Genomic DNA, 24,791 nt, shown 5'->3' with positions numbered 1-24,791 from the left:
ATCACCTTGATCCCCAAAGCAGAGAAAGACCCAGCTGAAAAATCTCACTAATGAATATAGATGCAAAAATCCTTAATAAGATAATGGCAAACAGAATGCAGAAGATCATCAAGAAGATCATACACCCTGATCAAGTGGGATTCATCCCAGGGATGCAGGGATGGTTCAACATATGCAAATCAATCAATCTAATACACCACATCAATAGAAACAAGGACAAAAACCATATGATTATCTCCATAGACACAGAAAATCATTTGACAAAATCCAACATGCATTTAGGATAAAAACCCTACAAAAAATTGGAATAGATGGTCTCTACCTCAAACTGATACAAGCCATCTATGAAAAACCAACAGCCAATGTCATACTAAATGGTCAAAAACTGAAATCCTTCACACTAAAATCAGGAACAAGACAAGGATGTCCACTATCACCACTCTTGTTCAATATAGTTCTGGAAACATTAGCCACAGTAATTAGACAAGAGAAAGAAATAAAAAGAATAAAGATAGGAAATGAAGAAGTCAAATTGTCATTATTTACAGATGACATGATACTCTATATAGAAGACCCCAAGAACTCCACCAAAAGTCTTCTAGACTTAATAAACAAATTCAGTCAAGTAGCTGGTTACAAGGTCAACACACGAAAATCAATAGCTTTCCTCTACACCAATGACAGACTCACTGAGAGAGAAATAGGGCAAATAATTCCTTTCACAATAGCATCCAAAAAACTGAAATACCCAGGAATCAACCTAATGAAAGTAATCAAAGACCTCTTCTCTGAAAACTATGGCACTCTGAAAAGAGAGATTGAAGATGATTTCAGAAAATGGACAGGCATCCCCTGCTCCTGGGTAGGAAGGATCAATAGAGTGAAAATGACCATCCTTCCAAAACTGCTATATAGATTTAATGCAATTCCAATTGAGATCCCAGCAGCATACTTCATGGATCTTGAGAAAAGTATCCAAAAATTCATTTGGAACAAGAAAAGACCCAGAATAGCAAAAGGAATTCTAGGTAACAGAGACATGGCAGGGGGTATCGCAATCCCCAATCTGCAACTGTACTACAAAGCTACTGTGATTAAAAACAGCATGGTACTGCAAAGAAATAGACCTGAGGAGCAGTGGAACAGATTAGAAGATGCAGAAACAATGCCAGACACACTCAGCCATTTCATCTTTGACAAAGGAACCAAACACCCTCACTGGAGAAAAGATAGCCTCTTCAATAAATGGTGCTGGAAAAATTGGGCTTCAACTTGCCAAAGATTAAAGTAGACCTCTGTCTCTCACTATGCACTAAACTAAAACTGAAATGGATTAAAGATCTAAATATTAAAATAGAAACTCTGAACCAGTTGGAACAGAGGTTAGGTAGAACCCTTGAAGACATCGGTGTAGGAAAAGTTTTTATGAACAAAACCTCAGTTGCCCGTGAACTAGTACATACAATCAACAAGTGGGATCTCTCCTTATTAAAAGGCTTCTGCACAGCAAGAGAAACCACCAGCAGAGTGAAGAGACAACCCACAATGTGGGAAAAAATCGTCACCTGCTCTTCCTCAGACAAAGGTCTACTATCTCGAATCTATAAAGAACTTAAAAAGATCAGACCTCCCAAATTTAAAGACCCAATCCGAAAATGGACATCTGAAATGAACAGACATTTCTCACACAAAGAAGTAGAAATAGCAAATAAATACATGAAAAAATGTTCAACATCACTGGTCATTTGAGAGATGCAAATGAAAACAAGGCTGAGATTCCACTTCACTCTAGAAAGAATGGCTGCTATCACGAAATCCACCAATAACAAATGCTGCTGGAGCTGTGGGGAAAGAGGAATCCTGCTCCACTGCTGGTGGGAGTGTAGACTGGTGCAACCACTGTAAAAATCAGTATGGAGATACCTCAAAGAACTAGGAGTGGAAGTCCCATTGGACCCCACTATTCCACTGCTGGGGATCTTCCCCAAAGAATTCAAAGAATCATACCACAGTGATATATGTGCACCCATGTTCATAGCAGCACAATTTGTAATAGCTAAAACTTGAAAACAGCCCAAATGCCCATCAACTGGAGACTGGACAAAGAAAATGTGGTTCTTTAATAAAATGGAGTACTACTCAGCCATAATAAATGAGAAATTAGACATTTATAGCTAAGTGGATGCACATTGAGGCAATACTCTTAAGTGAAATAAATAGGACACACATGTATAAATACCGAATAGTTTCTCTGGTGTGAGAAACTGAAAGTGTAAATAAGGACTAAATGTATAATAGGTAATGTGAAATAGGAAGAAAAGGGGCAAAGGGGAAGGAAGTGGGGGGGCTAGGGGAAGGATAGAAGGGAATGGGATTAATATGAGAAAATGGAAAAATAGGAACAAAATCTTTGTAAATAGGGAGGACTGGAGTGGTTGAAGGGAGGGCTGGGCAAGGGTGAAAAACAAGAACCAAGAGAGACTATGTAAAGGTGCAAATTTCCAATGATGAATGTCATTATATTGTATACCTAAAATATACCAATGATTAGAATGAATAATGGATAATGTAAAATAGCAAGAAAAGGTCAAAAGGGGTAGGGGTAGTGGGAGGGGCAGGGGAAAGGAAAGAAGGGAAAGGAAAATGATGAGAAATGGAAAAAATGGAAATAAAGTCTTTGTAAATAGGGAAGGGTGAAGGGCATGAAGGGAGGGCTAGGAATGGGGAAAAAATAAGAACCAAGATGCATTATGTAAAGGTACACTTCCCAATGAGAAATGTGATTGTGTTGTGTACCTACAATGTACCAATAAAAGAATTTAATAAAATAAAAAGAAAGCCCCACCCTCCCTGTTCATCCTTCATCTGTAGGGTTTGTCCCAAGCAACTGTGATCCAAATCTAACTATAGACTCTGCCCTTGCTCCCTGGAATATATGATAAGTCTTCAGTAAACCTCCTCATGTTGTAAACTTCTTTTTGAATGTCTTCATTTTACTTTAATTAAAATCTTAATGTTTCTTATAGACAGGGCCTGGAGGTCAGAGAGGTGTCTTCATTGCTCCCTATTGCCTTCCCAGATCTTTCTCTCACTGTTTTCCTTGAAAACCTTAGGTTCCTTTTAAGTATTCTATTGTATATTGAACATCCTTTTTTCAATTCTTTCTCCTCTCCCTTGAGCTCTTACATGCGCGCGCGTGCGCGTGCGCATGCGCACACACACACACACACACACACACACTCACCTCAGTGATGCCATTACCTATGTAGTCATCCCAGTATTATTCTTGAGTCATACTCTTGACCTCTTCCCTCCAGTGACCATATCCTTCATCCTCCTCAGCTTTCCCCATTTTCATATCAGCTAGACCCCACCACAACTGATCTGAGTATCCTGGTTTCTAATAGTCAGATCTTACCTTCTCAGGTCACTCTTTCAAGTGCTGACTCTATGAAGTCTCTGCCCTACAGGAACCTCTGATCTTTTGTGTGCTCCTCTTTGGAGAAAATCATCTCTGAATTGTTCATATTCTTTCTATACTTCCTTTCCTTTAGTTCTATCTTAGATCTACTCCAAATGAGATTTCTAAATAAAAGAAGAAGGGAGAAGAGTAAGGGAGGAAGGAAAAGGTAAGAATAAAAGGCAGAGAAATGGAAAAGAATGGTAAGTGGAAGAGCAAGAGGAAGGAAGAGGAGAAAAGGAAGATGAGTGTGGGGGTGATGCAGGAAGACAAGGGGATATCAAAGGATAAAGATGCTAAACAGAACTATGGGAGCCATTGCTTTAGACTAAGATCCTGCCCTAGACCCCAAGGAAAATCACAACAAACACAATTGGCATCACTCATGCTAAATGCCACATAATGAAACAGTTTTAAGTATCTCCAAACAGACCAGTATTTCCTGGAAACAGAATCCTAGTCTACATGGATTACTTGAATCAGTTAATAAGGAATTCAACTCTGCTTTAATCATTACAAAAAATAATCTGAGGTAACTAATGTTAACCAATCTGTTTTTTCTTTTCCCTATTGTTTTGTTTCCTTGTCCCTTCCTTATAAAACTCCACTGCTCTGACATTGCCTAGGGGGGAGTTTGTTCTGTTGTGCAGAATGTAGGTTTCCTTGAAAAATGAATCAGAAACAAAAGTCAATTATATCTATAATTACATTGATTGTATATTTGTCTTTTGACAGGGAGGAGGGGAATGTAGTGGCAGGGGAAAGTACAAAAGAGGAATAGGGAAGCAGGGTGCCATCCAGGCCATGAAAAATGTACTCTTTCCATCAAATGCCGTGTATACTGCCATTAGGAGTAGAGAAACAGAGAAGAAAAAAGAGTGGATGCCTGTTGAATACGTCAGCAGATAGGCACATATATTCATTTTGGTAGCTTATAGATCTCCTGCAAGCATCAGACATTGTATGAAGAACAAAAATGCAACCCCTGCAAAAGAACAAAATTTAGTTTGCTCCCAGAGAGCACCTGTACAACACGAAAGGCCTGATGACATTACAGCAATCCCTAAAGAACAACATGTTTGGGATTCAAGAATTTTGTTGTTACTCTGGGTGAGATATAATATTATTTCTTCTATTTTGTGCATTTGCCATTTTTAAAATACTACACATGCAGATATATTTATTTATGATGAAGATTTAACTTCAAAATAGCAAGCTTGGGCAAAATATGCAAGTGTATGTACAATTTAAGTCCCAGATAAAATTAATTCTCAAGGAGCCCGTTCACATTATGTTACTTGACAGAACATAAATACTGAGAACATTAGACATAAAGTTAGGATTGATTACTCTGTAGAGAAAATTCAAGAATTAGCTTAGAGGTTAAATTGTAAGTCCTAGCCTCCTCTATCCATAGAACAATTTGGACTGAGGCCAAATATTAATAAAAAAGGAATTGAACTCATTTTTAATTTTATTGAATCTGTCCATCATATGTAGTATAATATTATGTGCCAGGTTGGCTTAAAAAGTGAATAAGATAAATTCCCCTGATCAAGATGTATAAAATTTAGAGAAACATATTAACAACTGCTTTTAGCATCAATAACTTTTTTTAAATCACTACGGATTTCCAAACTGGAGAAAAAAATGGATTTGTACTATCTCGGGGGAACTAATAATAGATTAGAGCTGGAGTCTCACACAGATGCAAATTATACTGCTTCTCAAATGTTGGTTTTAATAAACTCTCATTGCTCCTTAGAGAAAACAAAGTATATGCAACAGCTCTATTTATTTTACCAAACATTTTATACTCTTTTTCACTCAAGAATGGCCATTTATTACTATTTTAATAGGACTGTTTATTTGCTAGATTCAACTTAAATTTTTTTTATTTTAACAAGCTGAAAAATCCTACAATAAATGTCCCTTGATTTAGATTTGTGTTAAGCAATCTCTAAATATAGTTTTAGTATTTTAGTATTTTTTTATAAAATAGCTTATTCTGGTTTGGTTACTACATATTGCATACATGTATTTAATTATCACAGTGTACCTCATTAATATTTATAATTATTATGTGTCAATTAAAACTTTGGAAAATAATATTTAAAACTTAAAAACAAATGCAGCAACTTGGTCTTTTAAGAGAACAATCTACAATGTGGTAGACAATAAAAGAAGCTGAACCTGCTGTGATTCTCATCTTAAACATAAGTCAGACAGATATTTTTCCTAGATGTATGCTTCCGTTCAATTTCCAAATTGTGATAATGCCTAGTACTGAAAATAAAGAAAATATTATAGTAAATTTATAGTTTGAATCTTTTCTCAGGAAAATAAAAAATCACAAATTTTAGTTTTCTATGATGTGCTTTAGCTAATTATCATTAAGAAAACACAAAAGAATCTTTCTTGGCTTAGAAAGAAGTGCATAATTCAGAAGAAATTAGAAATGACTACAAGTGCTTTATGAGAGGAATAAGAATGGAATAAGGACGTTTAAGAATGGAATAAGAATGTTTCCAGTATGGAAGCATTAACAATGTAACATGAAATGTGCAAAAGGCTGTAAATTTTCAGTGCATTTCATTTATGAATCAACCTTAGGAAGACTTTCACACACAAAAAATGACATAACTAAAATTATTCTCTGTTCTTATAATTGATTTAAATGAGCTTGTAAAAATACTACTTTCTCCATAGTAGTCTCCCAGAAACAGAGTTGAAACTTAGCCGATTACCATATTTGTCTGAATCCCACATACTCCAATTGTAAGACACACCATTATTTTAAGGCTCACTGCTACCCATACAGTAATATTAATGAAATGATGTACGACCAATGATTTCAAGACAAATTTCAATTTCAGGAATATTAAAAGAGGAGAAGGGGGTAGTGTTTTAGATTTAGTGAAATATGGTCTGGTTTCATAGACTATCACAGTGTCTCAAGTAAATAAACCCACCCACTCAAGTATCTAAATTCATTAATCATGAATGAAGAAGGCCTGAGTCTCTTCACTGAGGACATCTCTACGTACTTGCAAGCTTTGTTGCTGACCTTGCAGAGTTTTAGCAAGATCCATGATCCCAGAGCATTTTTCGCACTATAATTAAAATTATTTTATGCGCATTAGAATAACAATAAACATTACATAAAAGAGAACAAGTGTGCTTTTTAATGGGGGGTGACATGGGCAGGCTATCCATATATATATGTGTGTATATATATATATATATATATCAATGAGCATCAAAATATTTATTATCAATATGTGTGCTAAATTCAACTTTTCATTTTTTCACTTGAGGTATATCCAAGGATTAAAGGGAGAAAAATATATTGTGTTCATAGTGCATTCACAGTCTAGCAGAGGTGATAAGTTAGTTAACAATAAAAACAGGTACGGTAATACGTGGGTTAAGCTGAGAAGTGTGTTTGTCAGAACGCTTTACTGTGGTCCCACTAAGCTTGGTCAAAAGAAGGACCTACCCTTGATTTAGGGAGGCAGAAGTGGAGCAGAGGCTACTGTGGTCAGATTCAAGGATGGACAAATGCAGAGAGGCCCAGTGGCTTTCAGCTCAACTCGTTCTGCCTCTGTTCCATGTCCTGATTCAGGACCCTGTTGACCAACAGAGGCCCCACACTCACAGCCTGCTATGGAGCCACACAGGTGAGGGTTCTTGATTTCCCCAATTTTCCTTTGCAGTTTCACACCCAAAACTGTGCACACTTGATTTCTAAGATTGCATTGTCAGGAACAACTTGAGCTTCCAACTTTTATTTTGCACCTTCTGTTTCCAATCTCCTTCTAAAATTGTGTAAGGTCTGATCACTGAAATAAATCACTTGTGCCATAATGTACTTGGTGACTGAGTGACTGCCACACACAGTGAGAAGCCTGGGATGAAGAACATGCTCCTATAGGGGTCATGCTGCCCTTCAGGCTGAGGAGCTTGGCAACAGGGAAAGGTTTAGAACCAAGATCAAAGGCAGAGCTATGGGACAAAGCCCAAAAAGGGGCAGCGTCCTGAGAGGTACAGCCACATTTATGGCTTTAGTGACGGTCTTTGCTTTGCCCTCCCCCATAAATAATAGCTTGTGTGAGATTGGATATCTTGGATCTAATTCTTTTCCTTCAGAATCCCAGAAATACATTCGTATCTTCTAACATTTTTAAAATAGCCAATAAACTCCCAAGGTTATTCTGATTCCTTTTCCTTTGTAGGTGATATTATTTTCAACTATCCAACAGACATAATTTTCTACTTTTTCAGGATATTCAGAAATTTCACTAAGATTATTTCCAGACATTGGTCTATTTTTAATAATTTTTTTCTGGCATTCACTAAGTGATTTTAAACTGAATACAAAAGATTTTGGTTGTGTGCATTTATTTTCAAGATTTCAGCTTGGACATATATTCTTTGATCTTCTATTACTGCTTCTTTTCTACTCCATTCTCTCTCTGGATTTTTAATATGAGAAGAATATTGCCTGTGATTATTCTTCTGTCACTTTATTCATTCATAATTTTGCTATATTTGAAATTTTGTGCTCCTTTCACATGAATTTCTAGAGTTGGTTTTTCTAAATTTATTTATTTGGCTTTTATAATAATGATGTCCATTTATTGTGCCAGTAGTTAGTTCCCTTTTCCTCTCTCTCTCTTTCTCTCTCTCTCTCTCTATCTTTTTGTTCTCAGATTTCTCCCATTCTTTGGAATCCTGGTCTTATTTTAGCAAAACAGTAATAACCACCTTTGAATCTTAGAGATTCTACTCCTCCCCTTTTCTGCTTGTCTTTGTTCAATCTGCTGATTCTCTTTATTTCTCCTTGACTTTTTATAGGACTAGATAAAGCTCTGGATTGGGACCTGATTTAGGCAAATACATTATTTATAGGTGGACCAACTATCAATAGCTGAACAGAAACAAGAGGTATCTCTTGGCTTTACAAAAGATCTTGGATTGGTGAGTAGGTGGGTTTACTTTGTGAGCGTGGGATCCAAGAGAACACCAGAAGACAGAACTCCTTACTCAGTGAGCTTGGTGATTTGTGGTTTTGAAGGAGTGAAATCTTCCTCATAGAGTATTGCTAAAGAATGCCCCAAGGCATGTGCTGGGGGTAAGGTCAACAGCTTTAGTGATGGACAAGCCAACCAAGCAGGATACCCAACTAAATATGACCTTCAGAAAATCAACAACTTTTAAAAATATAAACAGGTATGCTGTATGAAAAAACTTCATGGGCAGGGGCTTTGGTGAAAGGTCCTCAAGTTTTTGGGTTGCTGCGCTCTTACCTTCCCTTTGAAAATCTTCCTTTCATGCACTATTTGTGAACCCATAGGAAGTTGGCTGTGTGACAGTTGTAAGAAGTAGGAAAGTAGTTGCTGGAGACAGCTGCTTTATTTGTTGTTTCTCTGTATAGTATTTGATTTCAGAACCTCTGGCCCTGCCTTTGGTACTTCCTCTTTTCTTCTGGCCTCTCTAGCTCCTGGGGATTTCATCATAGCACATACTCCACTTTCTATAGGACCCCAAGTGAAGGCTAAAGATATACCAGCTGGCTACTTGCTCCTCTTGCAGGGTCCTGGTGTGTTCTCAAACTCCGGCATTTATGGTTGGCATCTAGCCTCCATCCTTACTATCCCCAAAGTTGGCACCATGTCTTGGTGTCTTTGGCACTATGTCTTGGCTCTTGAAATTTGAAGTTTGAGTAAACTGTCCATTTAGTTCCCAGACAAGTCTTTCTTTTGCTTGTTCATCACAAAATATAAAAGATATAGTTTATGGTGACGTGGTCAATTGAATTTAGCAGTTCTGCCTTCAAATTTCTTATAACTTTTTCCCTTCCTGTGGTCTAAAAAAGGAAACAAAGAACTGACCAGTCCATTAGAGTTTAAATCAAGCAAGACAATCAGTAACCAACATGAACTGGCAGTTTGCATACCTCTGCAGGAGCTCTCTGAACCAGACCACAAACCATTGGGTAGACACAGGAGGATGCTGCTTCCCACGAGGTCAAATCCAGGGTGACATCGGACCCCACAGGCTGCATTGAAGTCATTGTTGCAAGTATTTTGGATAAAATAACCATTTTCAGGAGGCTTCAAGGGAGGGCAGTGGACAGCTAGCATTTATAGAAATAAAATTTAAAAGCAAGTTCAGGCTTTGTCCGTGGAATGTTTTCTTTCTTTTCTTTGCTTAAGGGCATATGCTACACAGACTTTTCAGTTCCCCAAAGCTTTCCTATTTACTGCATTGGAATTCCTAAGAGTATGTTAGGAAGAACAATCCTTAGATTTGACTCCTGTTGGGTATTTATTACAGAATAAATTTTAAATGCAAACTAAATATTTTTAAGCTTAATTTTTTTTTTTTTTTTGCTATCTACATAGGGAGGTGCTGCTTGGGACTGAACTTAAGGGATCACATATGTTAAACCCTAAGCTATACTCCAATCCCTCGTTCTTGACCATAACTATGCCGTTTAGGTATTTTCCCTCTTAATTAAGATGGTATGAACAAATAAGGGTACCAAGACACATATTAAAGCATTTTAAAATGAAGTTAACTATCATTGGGGCCAATCTAAGCTCATTGGCTACTCAGATTATGGTTAGAATTGAAATATTTCTCTTTTCATTCATTTTAGTATTAACTTTTTCTGTTCTCATGATTAGATTACTCCTAGGGTTTCAGATCAATTTTTTCTGTAGCATGATGTATGTGTTCAATGATACTAAATGCTATGTAATAAAAGCAAATACCCCCCCCATATGATTAAGGAAATAAATATTAAAGATTATTCTAAATGAACTGAGTGCAAACACCACTTTTTCTATCACAGAGATCAGCTTTGCTATTACCTGTTTGCAGTGGTCTTACCTTCACAAGTCTGGCCAGAGGCCTGGTATCCCTCCCTGCAGACACAGTCCTCATGGGATGTGCTTCCCGGTGGAGAGGTGTGGTTTTCATCAGGACAGGGGATGCATGTGCTAATACCTCCTGGAGAACCTTCAGGCTTGTATGTCCCTGATGGGCAAGCTGTGGGCAGACAGCCAGGGAGACCGTGTTATGTGGTACATCACTTAAGAGTTAACAAAATATTTGAAACTAAGTAGGGAAAGAAATGCCAAACAAGAGCTTTTCATAGAAATAATAATATAACTCAAGCAAGAATAGAAACTAACATTTTTTTAAAAGAGTGATGCAGTTTGTTATATGCAGGTCATGAAGGCCTCCTGTGTCTGTCCCACAATTAGTTTCCATCGCAACAGAACACAACACAACCTGACATGTCTGGGCTGATTTGTGGGAAAATTCAAAACAGCAACATACATCAAGGGACTAGAAGGAATTAATGACCCTCAACAGATTAAACAAATCTTGGTATAAATGGTATCCACCATATTTAATCACCCCTACCCTGTGGAGCTCTATCTCTACCACCCAGACACACACACCCCACCCACCCCCACACAATACACACTGCCCAGCAGAGAGAAGAGTAATGGTTGATATGCAAAAAGCACTTGGCCCCTTGTTTCTGTTCAAAGAACTTGACAGAGGATGAGGAGAAAGCAAAGGCTTGAGGGAACTAATCCAACTAGGCCTTTTGAAGAAAACAGATTTAAAGACCCTGCATTTTCCAGTCTCATGGGAAAAAAGATTAAAAGCAGAATCTAATTGACCTTGCTTTAAATCTTCCCTCTGCATTGACACTGTGTCTTTGAATTTGTAACTTCATCCCTCTGGGGCTACGCATCTATAAAATAACTCAAAAATAAGAAATTTATGAAAAGAAGAAAGGGGCTTGCCATGCTCAGTTAAGTCAATTAAATGTAGCATAGTCCCAACATGCACTTGTCTATTTAAAAAAAGCAGCCAAGAAATGTGCACCTATGTGGTGATATTTTATACCAATTGTCTCATTTAATCTTTACATGTTATTAAGAGTATTAAAAGTTATTAATATGATAAACATATGCACTAATTTTATTAGTACTATATCCATTGAAGATGAGAAAAAGGAGGCTGAGAGATATGACTTGACTAAAGTTATTCAATTAGAAGGTGACGGAGCTAGTATTTTTTAAACAGAACTAAATATTTATATAGCATTAATTATGTTCCAGGAACTATTTTATGTATTTCACAAACATTATCTTTTTAACCTCCTTAAAAACCTATGAAGTAGCTAATAGTATTATTCTTATAAACTAAGTAACACTATTAATCTCATTTTATAGAGGAAAAAACTAAAGTTCTAAGAGGTTAGGTAACTTGCTGAAGTTACACCTTGACTGTCAGAGGGGAGACCTAGACAGCTTGGATCCAGAGGCTGCGTTCTTCACCACTAAACAGGTGGATGTGTCTCAATTCCAAGTCCCTTGGATGCTGAGGTTAACCCAGTATAATACACTAGTAGTACAAAGAAATCAAGTTAAGAGATAAGATTCATGTTATAATTATTTGAAAAAATAATGCTTCAAAAACTCTTGATTATATTTAAAAACAAAAAGATACCATAGTCCTATGACATATAATAGAAAATTCTAGATCTGGATAAATTTGAAACTATTTTAAAAGAATATTTTTAAAATAGTAATAATGATATGTGACTTATTAAAAATAATTCAGCATAAAGAATGGGAACATTCCTTTGAAGCATTATATTGGTGAATATAGAATTATTACTGAATTATTCATACTGTTGAATATTTCTTCCTATAAATATTTCAGTAAATATTTCATCAGGATTCTCAAAAAAGGTGTAGGACAATATAGTCTCCTTTAAATAGAAGCCAGCAGCTGTAAGAGAAAGTGATTGAGATAAATACAGAGATTAAAAGGAAAATTTAAATTATTCCTGCAAAATTAAAGATGTCATTGGGCACTACAGTAAATCCATATAGTTCCAGAACAACAAAACTAAGTAGACCTAGCAGGAATAATAGTTATGATATTAATGAAAGACTATTCCTTAAAGTTTTAGTACAAAAATACTCATCAATTTCCAGGCAAAATTAATTAAAAAGGCACACTTGGAATAAATGAAAAGTATCACAAACTGTGGGAAAGGCAAACAAGATACTTATAAATGGGGAAATCGAACTGATATTTCATTTCTCCTGTGCAAAAAACAAGTGCCAGAATAAAAGATGGAATAAGATACATACCAATGTAAAAAAAGTACTATGAGCACCAAATATTCAAAATATTGGGCAAGACATTGTACACATGAGGAAAAAGAAAGTCATTGGAGAAGGTGCATGGCTTTAGGAAAGAAAGACACATTTCATTTAGTGAGAAAGAAATTAAAATAAAGAACACAAGAATTAGAAAAATGTTATTTAGTAAATTCCTAGATATTGAGAAACGTGTAGAACATGTAAATTTTAAGTATGTTACAATGATTGTGAAAATTAAAACAAATATAAAATAAAGTATCTTTTTATTAAAAAATACTCAAAGAAAAAAATAATCTTTGCATAGTTTAAAGAAGAAATGTTTAAAATATGAAAGAGCTGGGCATTTAGCTCAGTGGTGGTGCTGCCTGCCTCGCAAGCACAGGGTACCGAGTTCAATCCCCAGTACCAAAAAAATAAAAAATAAAATAAACAAATAAATAAAATAAAATATGGAAGAAACTAGGAAATAGGTAAAAAGTAAAAGGTAAATTTCTCATTTCTTTTCATATACATTAATGTGATAAAATGGAAAGAAAAACCTAAGTTCAAATTTGTACATAAAATGTACATAACTATGAATAGAGAAAAAGAAAATATAACCTCCAAATTAGTGGAGAAGAAAGCATAAAGGAAATCTAAATAATAAAAATACATAGAAAAAAGAAATAGCTTATTTTTATTTTTTCCCATTCCCTTGCCCTCCCTTCAACCCCACCACCCCTTCCTATTTACAAAGACTTTGTTTTCCTAAAATGTACTAATAAACTTAATGAATTAAAAGAAAGAAGAAATAGCAAGAAACAATGAAAAATAAAGCCCCATAAACAAGGGTAGCAAATAAAACCAAATATACCAATCATTGTAAATATTAGAGTTAATTTAACTGGGTTGGTAAGATGTAAACCTAAAATACATCAGACATATTATTTAAAAAATAATTGGATGTGCAAAGATATATAAAATATTTGAAAATATCTTGATGAATCAAGTTACTATTTTAAGGAGAAACAATATATGAGAAAGATATGAATATTCTAATAGGAAAATTGACAAAAAATAAGAAGTGGAAATTTTCTAAAGAAGAAATGTAAGTGATCAATAATAGGACAACTTATTTACCCTTACTTATAACTAAGGAGTAAAAATTACTGTGAAAAAATTGGCTCTCTCCCACACTGTTGAGATTGTGTGAAGTTTCTGTAGGACAATTTGAGGGTAGACACCAAAAGCCTCAACTGGAGCATTCTCTTTAATACTGCATTTTGCCTCTAAGAATTTGACCCAAATAAAAATGATCAAGTAAGCCTAAATGTTATTCCTTTTTGTACAGTACTAATGATAACACAAATGTTTAGAGAGAGGGTCTGTCAAATTCTTTTGACCCATCCATCCAATGAGATATTACCCATAAAAAAATAGTTCTTGACATCAGTCATTCAAATTATGTAGTTAAGAGTAAAAAATTTAAAACTCACCTGAATTGTATGATCCTTTTAAACTTATAAGTACATATATGAGACATTCAGGAAACAACCTGTAAGGTTATGCATACAGTACATGCTGCATATTCAGGGTAGAATTCTGAGGCTTTCAAGTTTATTTTTGCTGATCTACAAGTCCTAGTTTCATTACAATGAGTAGGTATTACTTGGGTAAAAGTGAAAATAAATACAATTATATATAAAAGAGTCAATGTCTATAACTTCAGATCTCATTTCATGATTATTGGTTCTTTGATATTGGAAATTGTCTTGATTCCTTATTTTTTTCTCTCTTTTGTTTTTCCAATATCCAAATGAAAACCATGTTCTTTGGACCTAATTACCTAAAAAATATCCTGATTTTCTTCCTTTCATCAGTATTACTCTTATGTGACCTCAATGTCTCTCTTCTGGGTTTTTACAAAGTCCTCATTACTGGCCCCTCAATCTTTCTTATCTCTGCCTTTAACCCATTTTAGATGTTGCTGCCTGAAGGCTTTTCAAAAATGTTAATTCAATTAAATCACTTTCTACCTAAACACTGTGCCAATAGCATAAAGCCCTCATTCTTTAGTCTGGAGTACAGTGACATCATGGATCTCTCTTCACCTCTGTCAGTCACAACGAACCAATGAATTGCACACCCTGGTTAGAACCTACTTCAGAATCAGCCAGAATCAACACCAGAATCTGGTGTTGTTCTATACCCCTTCCCCACTCCGACCACATTTATTAGACTTGGGAATTTGAGCAGCTTACTTAATTCCTCTGTGACTTTGTTTTTTCTGGTGCAATAGTAGTTGTATTTTCCATACACATTTTTTTTTTTGGTTAGGATTCACTGAAATAAAGTGAGTAAAAGCACTAATTCCTGGCATATAGTTTGGCATTCAGTAAATGTTACAATAATGTCCCCAACCCTTCATTTTCTCATCATAAAATATATAATTATACTTTTCATAGATTTGTTGTGCCAGATACTCTGGCCTTTGGTAAATATTACTTCCTTTTTCCCCCCTTTCCTATATTCCACTTAGCTTCTGCTTTTGCATATATATATATATATATATATATATATATATATATATATATATATATATATATTCCGGCCTCTTAGTGAACCTTAAATATCCTTCAAGACTCTAACTTGTCCTTCAAAGCCCCGACTTCTTCAGACAGATTGTCTTCCCTGCACTTCTGCCCCCCCACCCAACACATAGCCCTGAACTCTGCTCTGGGACATATCACACTGTATGTAATATGCATCCATCTCATTCTCTCCTGGGCAACATGCTCTTGTGCTTGCAGAGAGCCTTGACATGGCCATTGTCTATCGCATTGCCTGAGCAGGCAGTCACTCAATCAAAGGAGGGCCAGAGAAAACAAGCTCTATTGGAGAAGAGATTGGGATGGGAGGAGGGAGTACTGAAGTCAGGAAGGGTAATGCAGGGTGAGGTGAAAGGTCATTACATTTGGAGTCTAGACAATCTAGATTTGGAAATTTGAATTCTTGGATCTTCCACTAAAAAGCTTTGGGGTCAATGGCAAGTGACTTCTTTTCATACAACATGCAGAAGTTACAGCTAATGATCTTCTCAAAATTAATATTTGAAATATTAATGACTAATACTAAAAAGCAACTTAAAGAAACTTTTAATAGGTGTAGTCAGAGGCCAGATATAGATTTTATAATTTATTTTAAAAGTAATATTACTTGAGAAGGAAGTAATTTCATGTTTTTTATTCTCCAAAATCTTTTGAATAATGAAGAATTTATAGGACTGGAGAATAGTGTTTTGGATAAAAATATCCAAAAGTACACTTGGAAATATATTGTGAAATTCAGAAGGATAATGGAAAACAGACTTTAGGAAAACCATTTAAAGGCATTGCACAATTCTTGTGGGAGAGGTATAATCAACTTCCTTGATTCCCAAGGGGGAAAATTCCTCATCCAAAACTGAGCAAAAGTTGAAGACATGAAATAAATCTGAGGTTTGAACAAGTTTCACAAGTCTTGGCTAAAGGGCTACTGCATTTAAAAAAAAAAAGGATGTTTCCTCATCTGGAAACGTACTACTATTTCTTAATTGCTTTTATTTGTTCATTTTTAAAAATTTTATTTTATTTTTGGTACCGGGGATCAAACTCTGGACCTTGGGCTTTCGAGGCAGGCACCAGAACCACTGAGCTAAATCTCCAGACCTCTTAATTGCTTTTATTGTTGTTAAAATAAGCACTTTCTCTTTTCAGAAACACGTTGGTGGTATCAGCTACTATTACTGGAAGTGTGATTCCTGAAGTTATCATGTGTTAACATTAGATTTTTTTCAGCTGACAATGCAACTCTTTGAAGTAGATAAAATATCAACAAATCTGGAATTTGTAAAACACAAATAAATCTCCATTCTCTTTAATCTATCTGGCCCATTAAATGTTAACTTCTTAGAAGACTTAAAATAGTCTTAACTAAATTGTTAATATTAATAACATAGATTATACAGTGGCTTACATTTTATAAAATTCCTCCTTATATGTAAGTTTAATTTTTTTAAACTCTGATAAAAATTAAAACCCTTTATTCTGTCCACAATTCACCTTAAAGATTAATGCGTATTTTTAGAGTATAGTGCTGGGGCACTTGAATGAGCTGCATTTGGCTGTACAGTACCTAACTCCAAGGGTGCCCATTCATGTGGATTATGATTGCGGCCTGTGGAGATGAGCAACTCTAAACCCCTCATTTCTGCTCTGTCTAGGTCAGGTACCAGGGAAGCATGTAGCCCTTTAGATAAAGGCTCTTTGTTATTACAGTGTCATGCTTTTCAATTTTATGGATCTGATCTGAGTAGGGAATCTGTTCCTACAAATGTTTTTGCTAGGACTTTGAGCTCAGGAATCCACTTACTTAGAAGAGAATCAGTTTCCCGTAGGCTGAGCCAACACCTTCACAAATATAGGACAAGAACCTAAGCATGTGGACAGGAACTTTCTTTTTATTAGGCAGCAATTGTCCTTTAGGAGAGGAGACTTTCCACTGTCCTGAAATCTGTACATCAGAATCTATGTGGTGCACATTAGCACCCTGCCACTGTCCCTCTGACGGGTCAGCTCATTTGGCTGCAGTAAGGAGTATTTGCACAAAATTGTGAATTTGAACCCAGTGTGGTGCCGTAAAAACAAATGGCATCTAAACTGCAGGATGCCATGTTGTAAATATAAGCCCTTGCTCAGACTTGTTAGGAGATGAGGGAAAGATCACAAGTTTATCAAAAAACAAAACCCTCAAAGGACTGTGTGTATAAAAGGGCAAATCATCAAAGAAAATGCATATACTTACATACGGATTCACATGTAAATACAACCTGGCTGAATATGAAATATTCATATGAAGACTTCTGTATTCTTAATTTTCTTAGGGTGTTTACAGTCTGGATGAAGCATGTGAGTTTTATAATTACGACGTTGTGGTCTTGCACTTTTAGGAGAGGTCCTCTGGAGATTTTTAAAATTACCTCTGACCCTATTTTTCCTTTCCAAAATAGCTAATAACTCAGAATCATATAAAGAAATAAAATATACCATAAGCTAAATCAGTGTGGTTTATTCTTTTAATATTTGATATGTAGCTTGATTGTAGTTTTTTTTTTTTTTACAATTTTAAACAACTTTTATAGAAACATCTTCTTTCCTTAAATCTTTGGTCAATTTCAGTTTTTTTTCTTAGACAAAATAATATTAATTTTTTAAGCTCATGAAGCTATTATAGTTGAACTATTTTCTATTCTCATTATCAGTATTGAAAATACAAAACTTAATTGTATTCTTTTTGCCACTGGGTATTAACAGTTTAAAAATTACCAGTAAATCATTATTTAAACATAAAGGCTTGTGAATGTCAGTGCAACAGGGTTTCAATTTGAACCTAGTTTTGCTCTGTCTGGGGAGTTACTATGTATAGGCTCAGTAGAAATTCATTTGCTTGAAAAATTTAAGAGGCTTCTGGGAGAAAACTCTATCCATAGCAGGAATAATATTCAAAATATTATAACCCAGCATAGCCTGATCACTGACCAGTGAGAACACACAGTGTAGCAGCAAAGCAGGTTCTGCATGCTGACTTATCTGTCAGATATTCCCTGTATGGATGCTGGGTTATGGGAAAGCACAGTAGTGCTACGAAGGGGTCATATGAGTAAGAGGGAACTTGGGACAACAGATTTGCCAACCAGTGCATAAATACTTTAATAACTTTTACATCTGTACTGGTACATATTCACTAAATGTTAGCTTGTCCTAAAGAAATTGACATATGTCAGACCTAATAAAATTTGACTTTACCAGCCAGAATGAAAAAAAAAGATTCTGAATGTAGTTTGGTGTCTGTCAAATTTGTTTCACATGGGGTCCTATAAGGAGTGACAGGTTACAAGTAAAATCTCAGGCCACAGCTGCCTCTTATATTTTCCTTTTCTTCTCTCCTATGTCTCATATTCAATAAGACATTATGGTCTGTGGAAGTTTGGCAACATAGATTACATCAATTGCTGTCCTTTATTTCCATGGTTACTACACTAAATTACGACCTTATTAGTTTATCCATTGGTTCTATAACTTCCATACATGCTCCTGTTTTATACTGTTTCACATTCAGGTACCAAGTTAATATTTTATCTGCACTATTTTTTTAGCATTCTATTTCTCCATCCAAAAGTCTTTATTGGATCACCATTGTCAGTTGACCAAAGACCATCTCTGTGACCTGTAAGTCAAATGTCAATACAATCGACTTTTCCACCTTATTTTCCTTGCCTTGAATCCATTATATCTATAGATTAGCCTACTCTCCCATCCAGATAAGCTACCTCCAGTGCCCCTGAAGGTTTGGACTTATTATTCTTCACAGTAGTCTCCCCAATCTCTAATGGTCCAAGTCCTATCATTGAAATCCAGTTCAAATCCCACCACTTCCAGAACTAAAAATAGTCATTTAAAAAAATTCCTACACCATTTATATCACATATGTCACATTAGTTTTGTTTTTCTTTAAACCCAGTTGCTTAGAATGGATTAATCATAATACTTGGTTCATGACACACATTCTGACCTGTTTATAGCAATCATAGCTCTATTTCATTATAAGATACTTAAAGAAAAGCATTGTACAACAATTGTATCTGCCGCAGTACCTAAAGAGATAGTCAGTAAGTAGTTAAAGGAGTCAATGAACAGATTTAAATGATTTCCTTCTGTGGTATCCATAAGATGTGATTCAGACTGACCTGATTTTGCTGGCATTCATTCTGATGATTTGTGTGGTCTAGTATAGCACACTTTGAAGTACTCCAGTCATTTAATAGTTGTTTCCATTCATAGACCCATATTATAATATCTGGAGTATCTTCTAAATAATATGTGTGTAAATAAAATTGGAAGGTATTTTGGCAATTGCAATGCTTTCATCATATTAAATTTCACCATATCACCACCTTTTTCCCATTTCATCCATTAAAATAGGGCATGGTACAGAGGATTGGTGTAAGAATAAGAATTTTGCAAATTATTACTGGCTCCAACACTGTATGAGCCTCTCTAAGTTATGTAACTAACTGGAGAACTGATTTTTCCATTACTACATGGGTGATCATGTGTGTAACCAAATTGTAAAAGTAAAATTCATGACCCTGTTTAGGGATGAAAAGGATAAAACAGGTAATGGGATAAAGAAGATAAAGTAAAGAACAATCTTTGCCAATTTTGGTCTTAAACAGACAAACACAGGAAAAGTACCATATAGTATGTTTCATTATGGTGACCAAGAAGTGGAGAAAGTAATTTAAAGGAGGAAGGACTTATTTTGGCTCATGTTTGCGAAGGTCTTAGTCCACGATTGGGTGACTCTATTGTTTTTAGGCTGTGGCAATGCAGAAACATCAAGGTGGAAAAGTATAGCAGAGGAGAGCTGCTCACCTCATGGCAGCTAGAAAGCAAAGAAAGGGGGAAAGAACCCAAAAGTAAGAGCTAGAGACCAGATATAGGCCTAAGGTCGCATTCCATGATCTATTCCATTCAACTAGATCCCATCTTTTGTTTATCTCTCCTCCTAATAATGTCACCAAATTATGATTGCATCAATGGATTAATCTTTCCCATGAAGTTAGAACCTTCATGATGCAACCACATCCCAGAAGCCCATCAGCTGGAAAGCAAGCTTTTAGCATATGAGTGTTGGGGGACATTTCTAATCCAAACCATAACATATGGCAGTACCAGGGCAGGGCTATAATCCAGTCTTGAGAAAGTGGTAGAGTAGTTGGATCGGCTTTGCTAGTCAAAGTGCTTTCAAAGATGAGGCAGAACATGAATAGACATGAGAGGAAGAGTAGAAGCAGGGTGAAAGCATGAGGAACCAACATAGGCACTAAGGGTTTGATCTACTTGAAAAAAAGAGGATTCACCAACAAATGAGGGCAAAGAAAGGTGAGACTAGAAAGGAAAGTGGGTACCAGAAACATCAAAATTGGGCAAGCCAGAGCCCAGCTCTGTCTGGCTATGCCTACTTGTGACCAAGAGTTGGTAAAGACCCCCTGGGCATGCCCACCAGCCGCCTGTGGAGCACAACAGAGCGGCCACCCCCCTCCCCCTGCCGCCTCCGGCCTCTTGGCTGTGCAGCTACCTGCTTCCACACTACAGAGGCACAGGGGACATAAAGGCCATTGTCCTGAGCTGCAGATGTGAACAAGAGAGAGAGGGCCTCTCTCAGGCTCCCTGATGATGACTGAAGCCCACCGGAAAAATGCAGAGAATCTCTGCAGTAAAGGCACACCAGACCACTGTACTTGGTAAGTTAGAGGGATCATCACCTCCCATCAGAACCTGGACTATCTTCAGGGGAAAGGCAGCTGGAACCTGCAATAGAACCTTGCACCGTTCAACCCTGCAGGAGGACACGGAGCTCAACTTGGGACTTGCAGCCAGAAATCTCCCTGAATCTCATGGGTCTGTGACTGGCTTACTGAGACTCATTGACTTATAACTGTACACTGCTGCCCATGTTGTCTATTGTGACAGAAGAGACATAGCCTAAAGAAGTCCCTTCATTTTTATCTTTTATTTGTTATTTTCAAAATTACCACTATTTTTTTGCCCTTATTTTTAATTTTTTTCCTTCACTTTCTACTCTTAAAAATATTATTTTTCTTTTTTCTTTCCTTTCTCTTTCCTTTCTCTCTCTCTCTCTCTCTCTCTCCCTCACTCCCTTGCTGTTCCACATTGTTCTTCAACTCCCTTTGTGTTCCTGTTCTGCCCCTAATTTGTATTTCTTCTTTATTTTTCTTTTCTTCTCTTTCCTTTTCTCACCTGTGTCCTCTGGCCTCACTGCTAACCATCCCCTATCCTTCTACCTACCTATCCTGCCCTCCCCAACTCCTTCTAACTTCCCATTCTGAAGGGTAAAGTTGCTATATTGAAGAGTTTATTCACTATAAACATACGTTGGGTTGGTCCTTGATTTTGATTTAATTCACAGTTAAAGGTAATAGATTAATAACTAACACAAATTGTCATTTTCTAAGAGGTACTTGATGCTATTGTGTTGCTGATTGTATCACTTGGGCTAAGCTGTTGTTATTGATCTAATCAGTTCTCCTTCCTGGTATAATGAAAATGACACAGGCTCAGGCCATTAGCGGCTCAAAACCTAAAGAGCAGCTATGTCTGGAAGACACCTCTGAGAAACAATCATTCCACAAGGGTTCTAGTTACAAGCAACAAAGATACTTAAAATAAGCAACTTTAAAGTATCAACCCAGGAACTAAACCAAGGACAGCACCAAGAACAAAACTGAGAAGACATTTAAGCAAGTCACAAACTCAGATTTCCACCCCAGAAAAGGCAAATTTTGGGGGAAACAAGGTGGAAAAGTCTGATAATCAACCACCTGGACACCCTGAACTGATAGCACAGGAAATAATAAAACAGATGAATGAGGCTCTCAAAAATTCAAAGCAGAAATAATCTCCCAGATAACTACAGAGATGGTAAGCAGAGTGAAAGACATGATTAGAGGCTCTAGAACAGAAACAAATAAAAAATAGATGAACTCAGAAACATGTTGGAAGCCATGAATGTCCAGCATAAGAAAGAAATGGAAACCATGAATGCCCAACATAAGAAAGAAATGGAATGCATGAAGCAGATTCAAACAGATATTCAGGAGATTAAAAACTCCACTGAAAACATGCATAGCAGACTAAGAGAATATCAGATATAGAAGACAGGATTGGGGTGAAGGACCATGAAAACAGATTTCTGAAAAATAGTAAGGGACCATGAGAAATCAATCCAGCAGCTTCTAGACAATGCAAAGAAGAATAAGATAAGATTGATAGGAGTCCACAAAAAAAGAGGAGAAAGTACAATTCACATAAAAAAGACTGTTCACAGAAGTAATAGTAGAAAACTTCCCAGACAGAGGTAGAGAATTTGACATACAAATAAGTGAGGCATATAGAACTCCAACCAGCCATGACTGAAAAAAATCTACACCTAGACATATAATAGTCAAGATCCCAGAAACCCAACAGAAGAACAAAATTCTACAGGCAGTTAGAGAAAAGAAACAAATCACCTACAAAAGGAAGTCCATCAGAATCACAGCAGACAACTCAACACAAACACTCAAATTAAAGACAGCCTGGAGTGAAGTATTTCAAGCCCTAAAAGAAAATAACTTCCAACCCAGACTGTTGTATCCTGCAAAATTATCTTTCAAAATCAATAGGGAAATTAGATACTTCCACAACAAAGAACACCTGAGAAATTTCATGAACACCAAACCAGCACTCCAAACAATTCTAAGCAATATATCCTAGAAAAAGACAATGAAGGTCACAACTCTATGAGGCCCAACAGAGGGAAGCCACTAGGCAAGGTAAGACACTAAAGGGAAAGGGGGAAAAATAAGAAATAAAAGAGACAACAACAGTAAAACATCATGACAAGGATGAATCAATATCTATCAATTATAACTCTCAAGGTTAATGGTCTCAATTCACCAATCAAAAGAAATAGAGTGGCAGAAAGGATTAAGAAGCAAAATCCAGTAATATGCTAGATACAAGAAACACACTTAACTCAAAATGAAATTCATAGACTGAAAGTAAAAGGATGGAAAACATTTCTCCATGCAACAGAAACCCAGAAAAAAACAGGTGTAGCAATTGTATTTGCTGACAAAGTAGATTTCAAACCAAAACTAATTAAGAGAGACAAAGATGGTCACTACATCCTTGTGAAAGGAACAATCCAAGAGAAAGAGATGACAGTGCTAAATATATATGCACCAAATACGAATATCCCCAACTATACAAAACAAATATTAATGAACATGAAAAACCAAATAAGCACTAATACAATTGTAGCGGTGGACTTCAATACCCCACTATCACAAATAGATAATTTAGAAAAAAATTAACAACAAAATACTAGAACTGAACCAAGTGATTGAACAAATGGACTTAATAGATGTTTACAGAGTATTCCACCCGCACAAAATCAGAATACACATTCTTTTTGGCTGCACACAGGTCATTCTCCAAAATAGACCATGTTCTAGCTCATAGGGCATGTCTAAGTAAATGTAAAAGAATTGAAGTTACTCCCTGTATATTATCAGATCATTGTCCAATAAAATTGTAGGTCAATAACATAAGAAGTTGGAAAACTCCCACAAAAACATGGAAACTGAATAACACTCTCCTGAACAACCAATGGGTCACAGAGGAAATTAAAGAAGAAATTAGACAGTTTCTACAAGTAAATGATAATGCCAGTACAACATATAGGAATCTATGGGACACAATGAAAGCAGTTCTATGTGGGAAATTCATAGCAGTGAATGCCCATATTAGGAAAACAGAAAGAACTCAGATAAATAACCTAATGCAGAACCTCAAGCTCCTAGAAAAAGAAGATAACAAATCCAAAGCTCATACAAGAAAGGAAATTATAAAGATCAGAGCAGAAATCAATGCAATGGAAACTAAGAGAACAGTACAAAAAATTAATGAATCAAAGAGTTGGTTTTTGGAAAGAATAAATATAATCAATAAACCTGTAGCCAACTTTATCAAAAAAAGGAAAGAAAAAGCTCAGATCCATGCAATTTATGAAAAAGGTGAAGTCACAACAGACCCAGCAGAAATTCAGAGGATCATCAATACCTACTTCAAGAACTTGTACTCTAATAAAATGGAAAACACAGAAGAAATGGACAGATTCCGAGATACATATGAATTGCCAAAGTTAAATGAAGAAGATATAGAAATTCTAAACACCCCAATTACAATAAGTGAAATTAAAAATGTAATAAAAAGTTTACCAACAAAGAAAAGCCCAGGTCCTAATGGCTTCACTGCTGAATTCTACAAGACATTTAAAGAAGAACTATTGCCATATTCTTTAAACTCATCAAGGAAATTGAAAGGGAAGCAAGCCTTCCAAATTCATTCCTGGAAGCAAGTGTTATTTTGATCCCAAAACCAGGGAAAGACCCAACCCCAAAAGAGAACTACAGGCCGATCTCCCTAATGAACATAGATGCAAGAATCCTCAACAAGATACTGGCAAACAGAATACAGAGGGTC

The 24,791-nt window shown here is 36.0% G+C and overlaps 1 protein-coding gene across 2 annotated transcripts in view; it reads right to left on the bottom strand.

Moving 5' to 3' along the window:
* Positions 1-24,791, bottom strand: part of Svep1 (sushi, von Willebrand factor type A, EGF and pentraxin domain containing 1) — a 235,937-nt gene that overhangs the window by 154,239 nt on the left and 56,907 nt on the right. Inside the window, exons 4-5 of one of the 2 annotated variants that reach the window (XM_004848137.3) lie at positions 10,358-10,516; positions 9,420-9,599 (exon numbers count right to left, since the gene is read on the bottom strand). In XM_004848137.3, the coding sequence (XP_004848194.2) occupies positions 9,420-9,599; positions 10,358-10,516 (339 nt within the window). The remainder of the gene's footprint in view (positions 1-9,419; positions 9,600-10,357; positions 10,517-24,791) is intronic. The other variant, XM_021261140.2, reaches the window with a different exon arrangement.

The sequence above is a fragment of the Heterocephalus glaber genome, unplaced genomic scaffold, assembly GCF_053883595.1.
Source record: "Heterocephalus glaber isolate CG9 unplaced genomic scaffold, H.glaber_assembly_v1.0 deba00001481, whole genome shotgun sequence".
NCBI lineage: Eukaryota > Metazoa > Chordata > Mammalia > Rodentia > Bathyergidae > Heterocephalus > Heterocephalus glaber.
The sequence above is the reverse complement of the archived record's forward strand: the minus strand, read 5'-3'. Positions and strand labels throughout refer to the sequence as shown.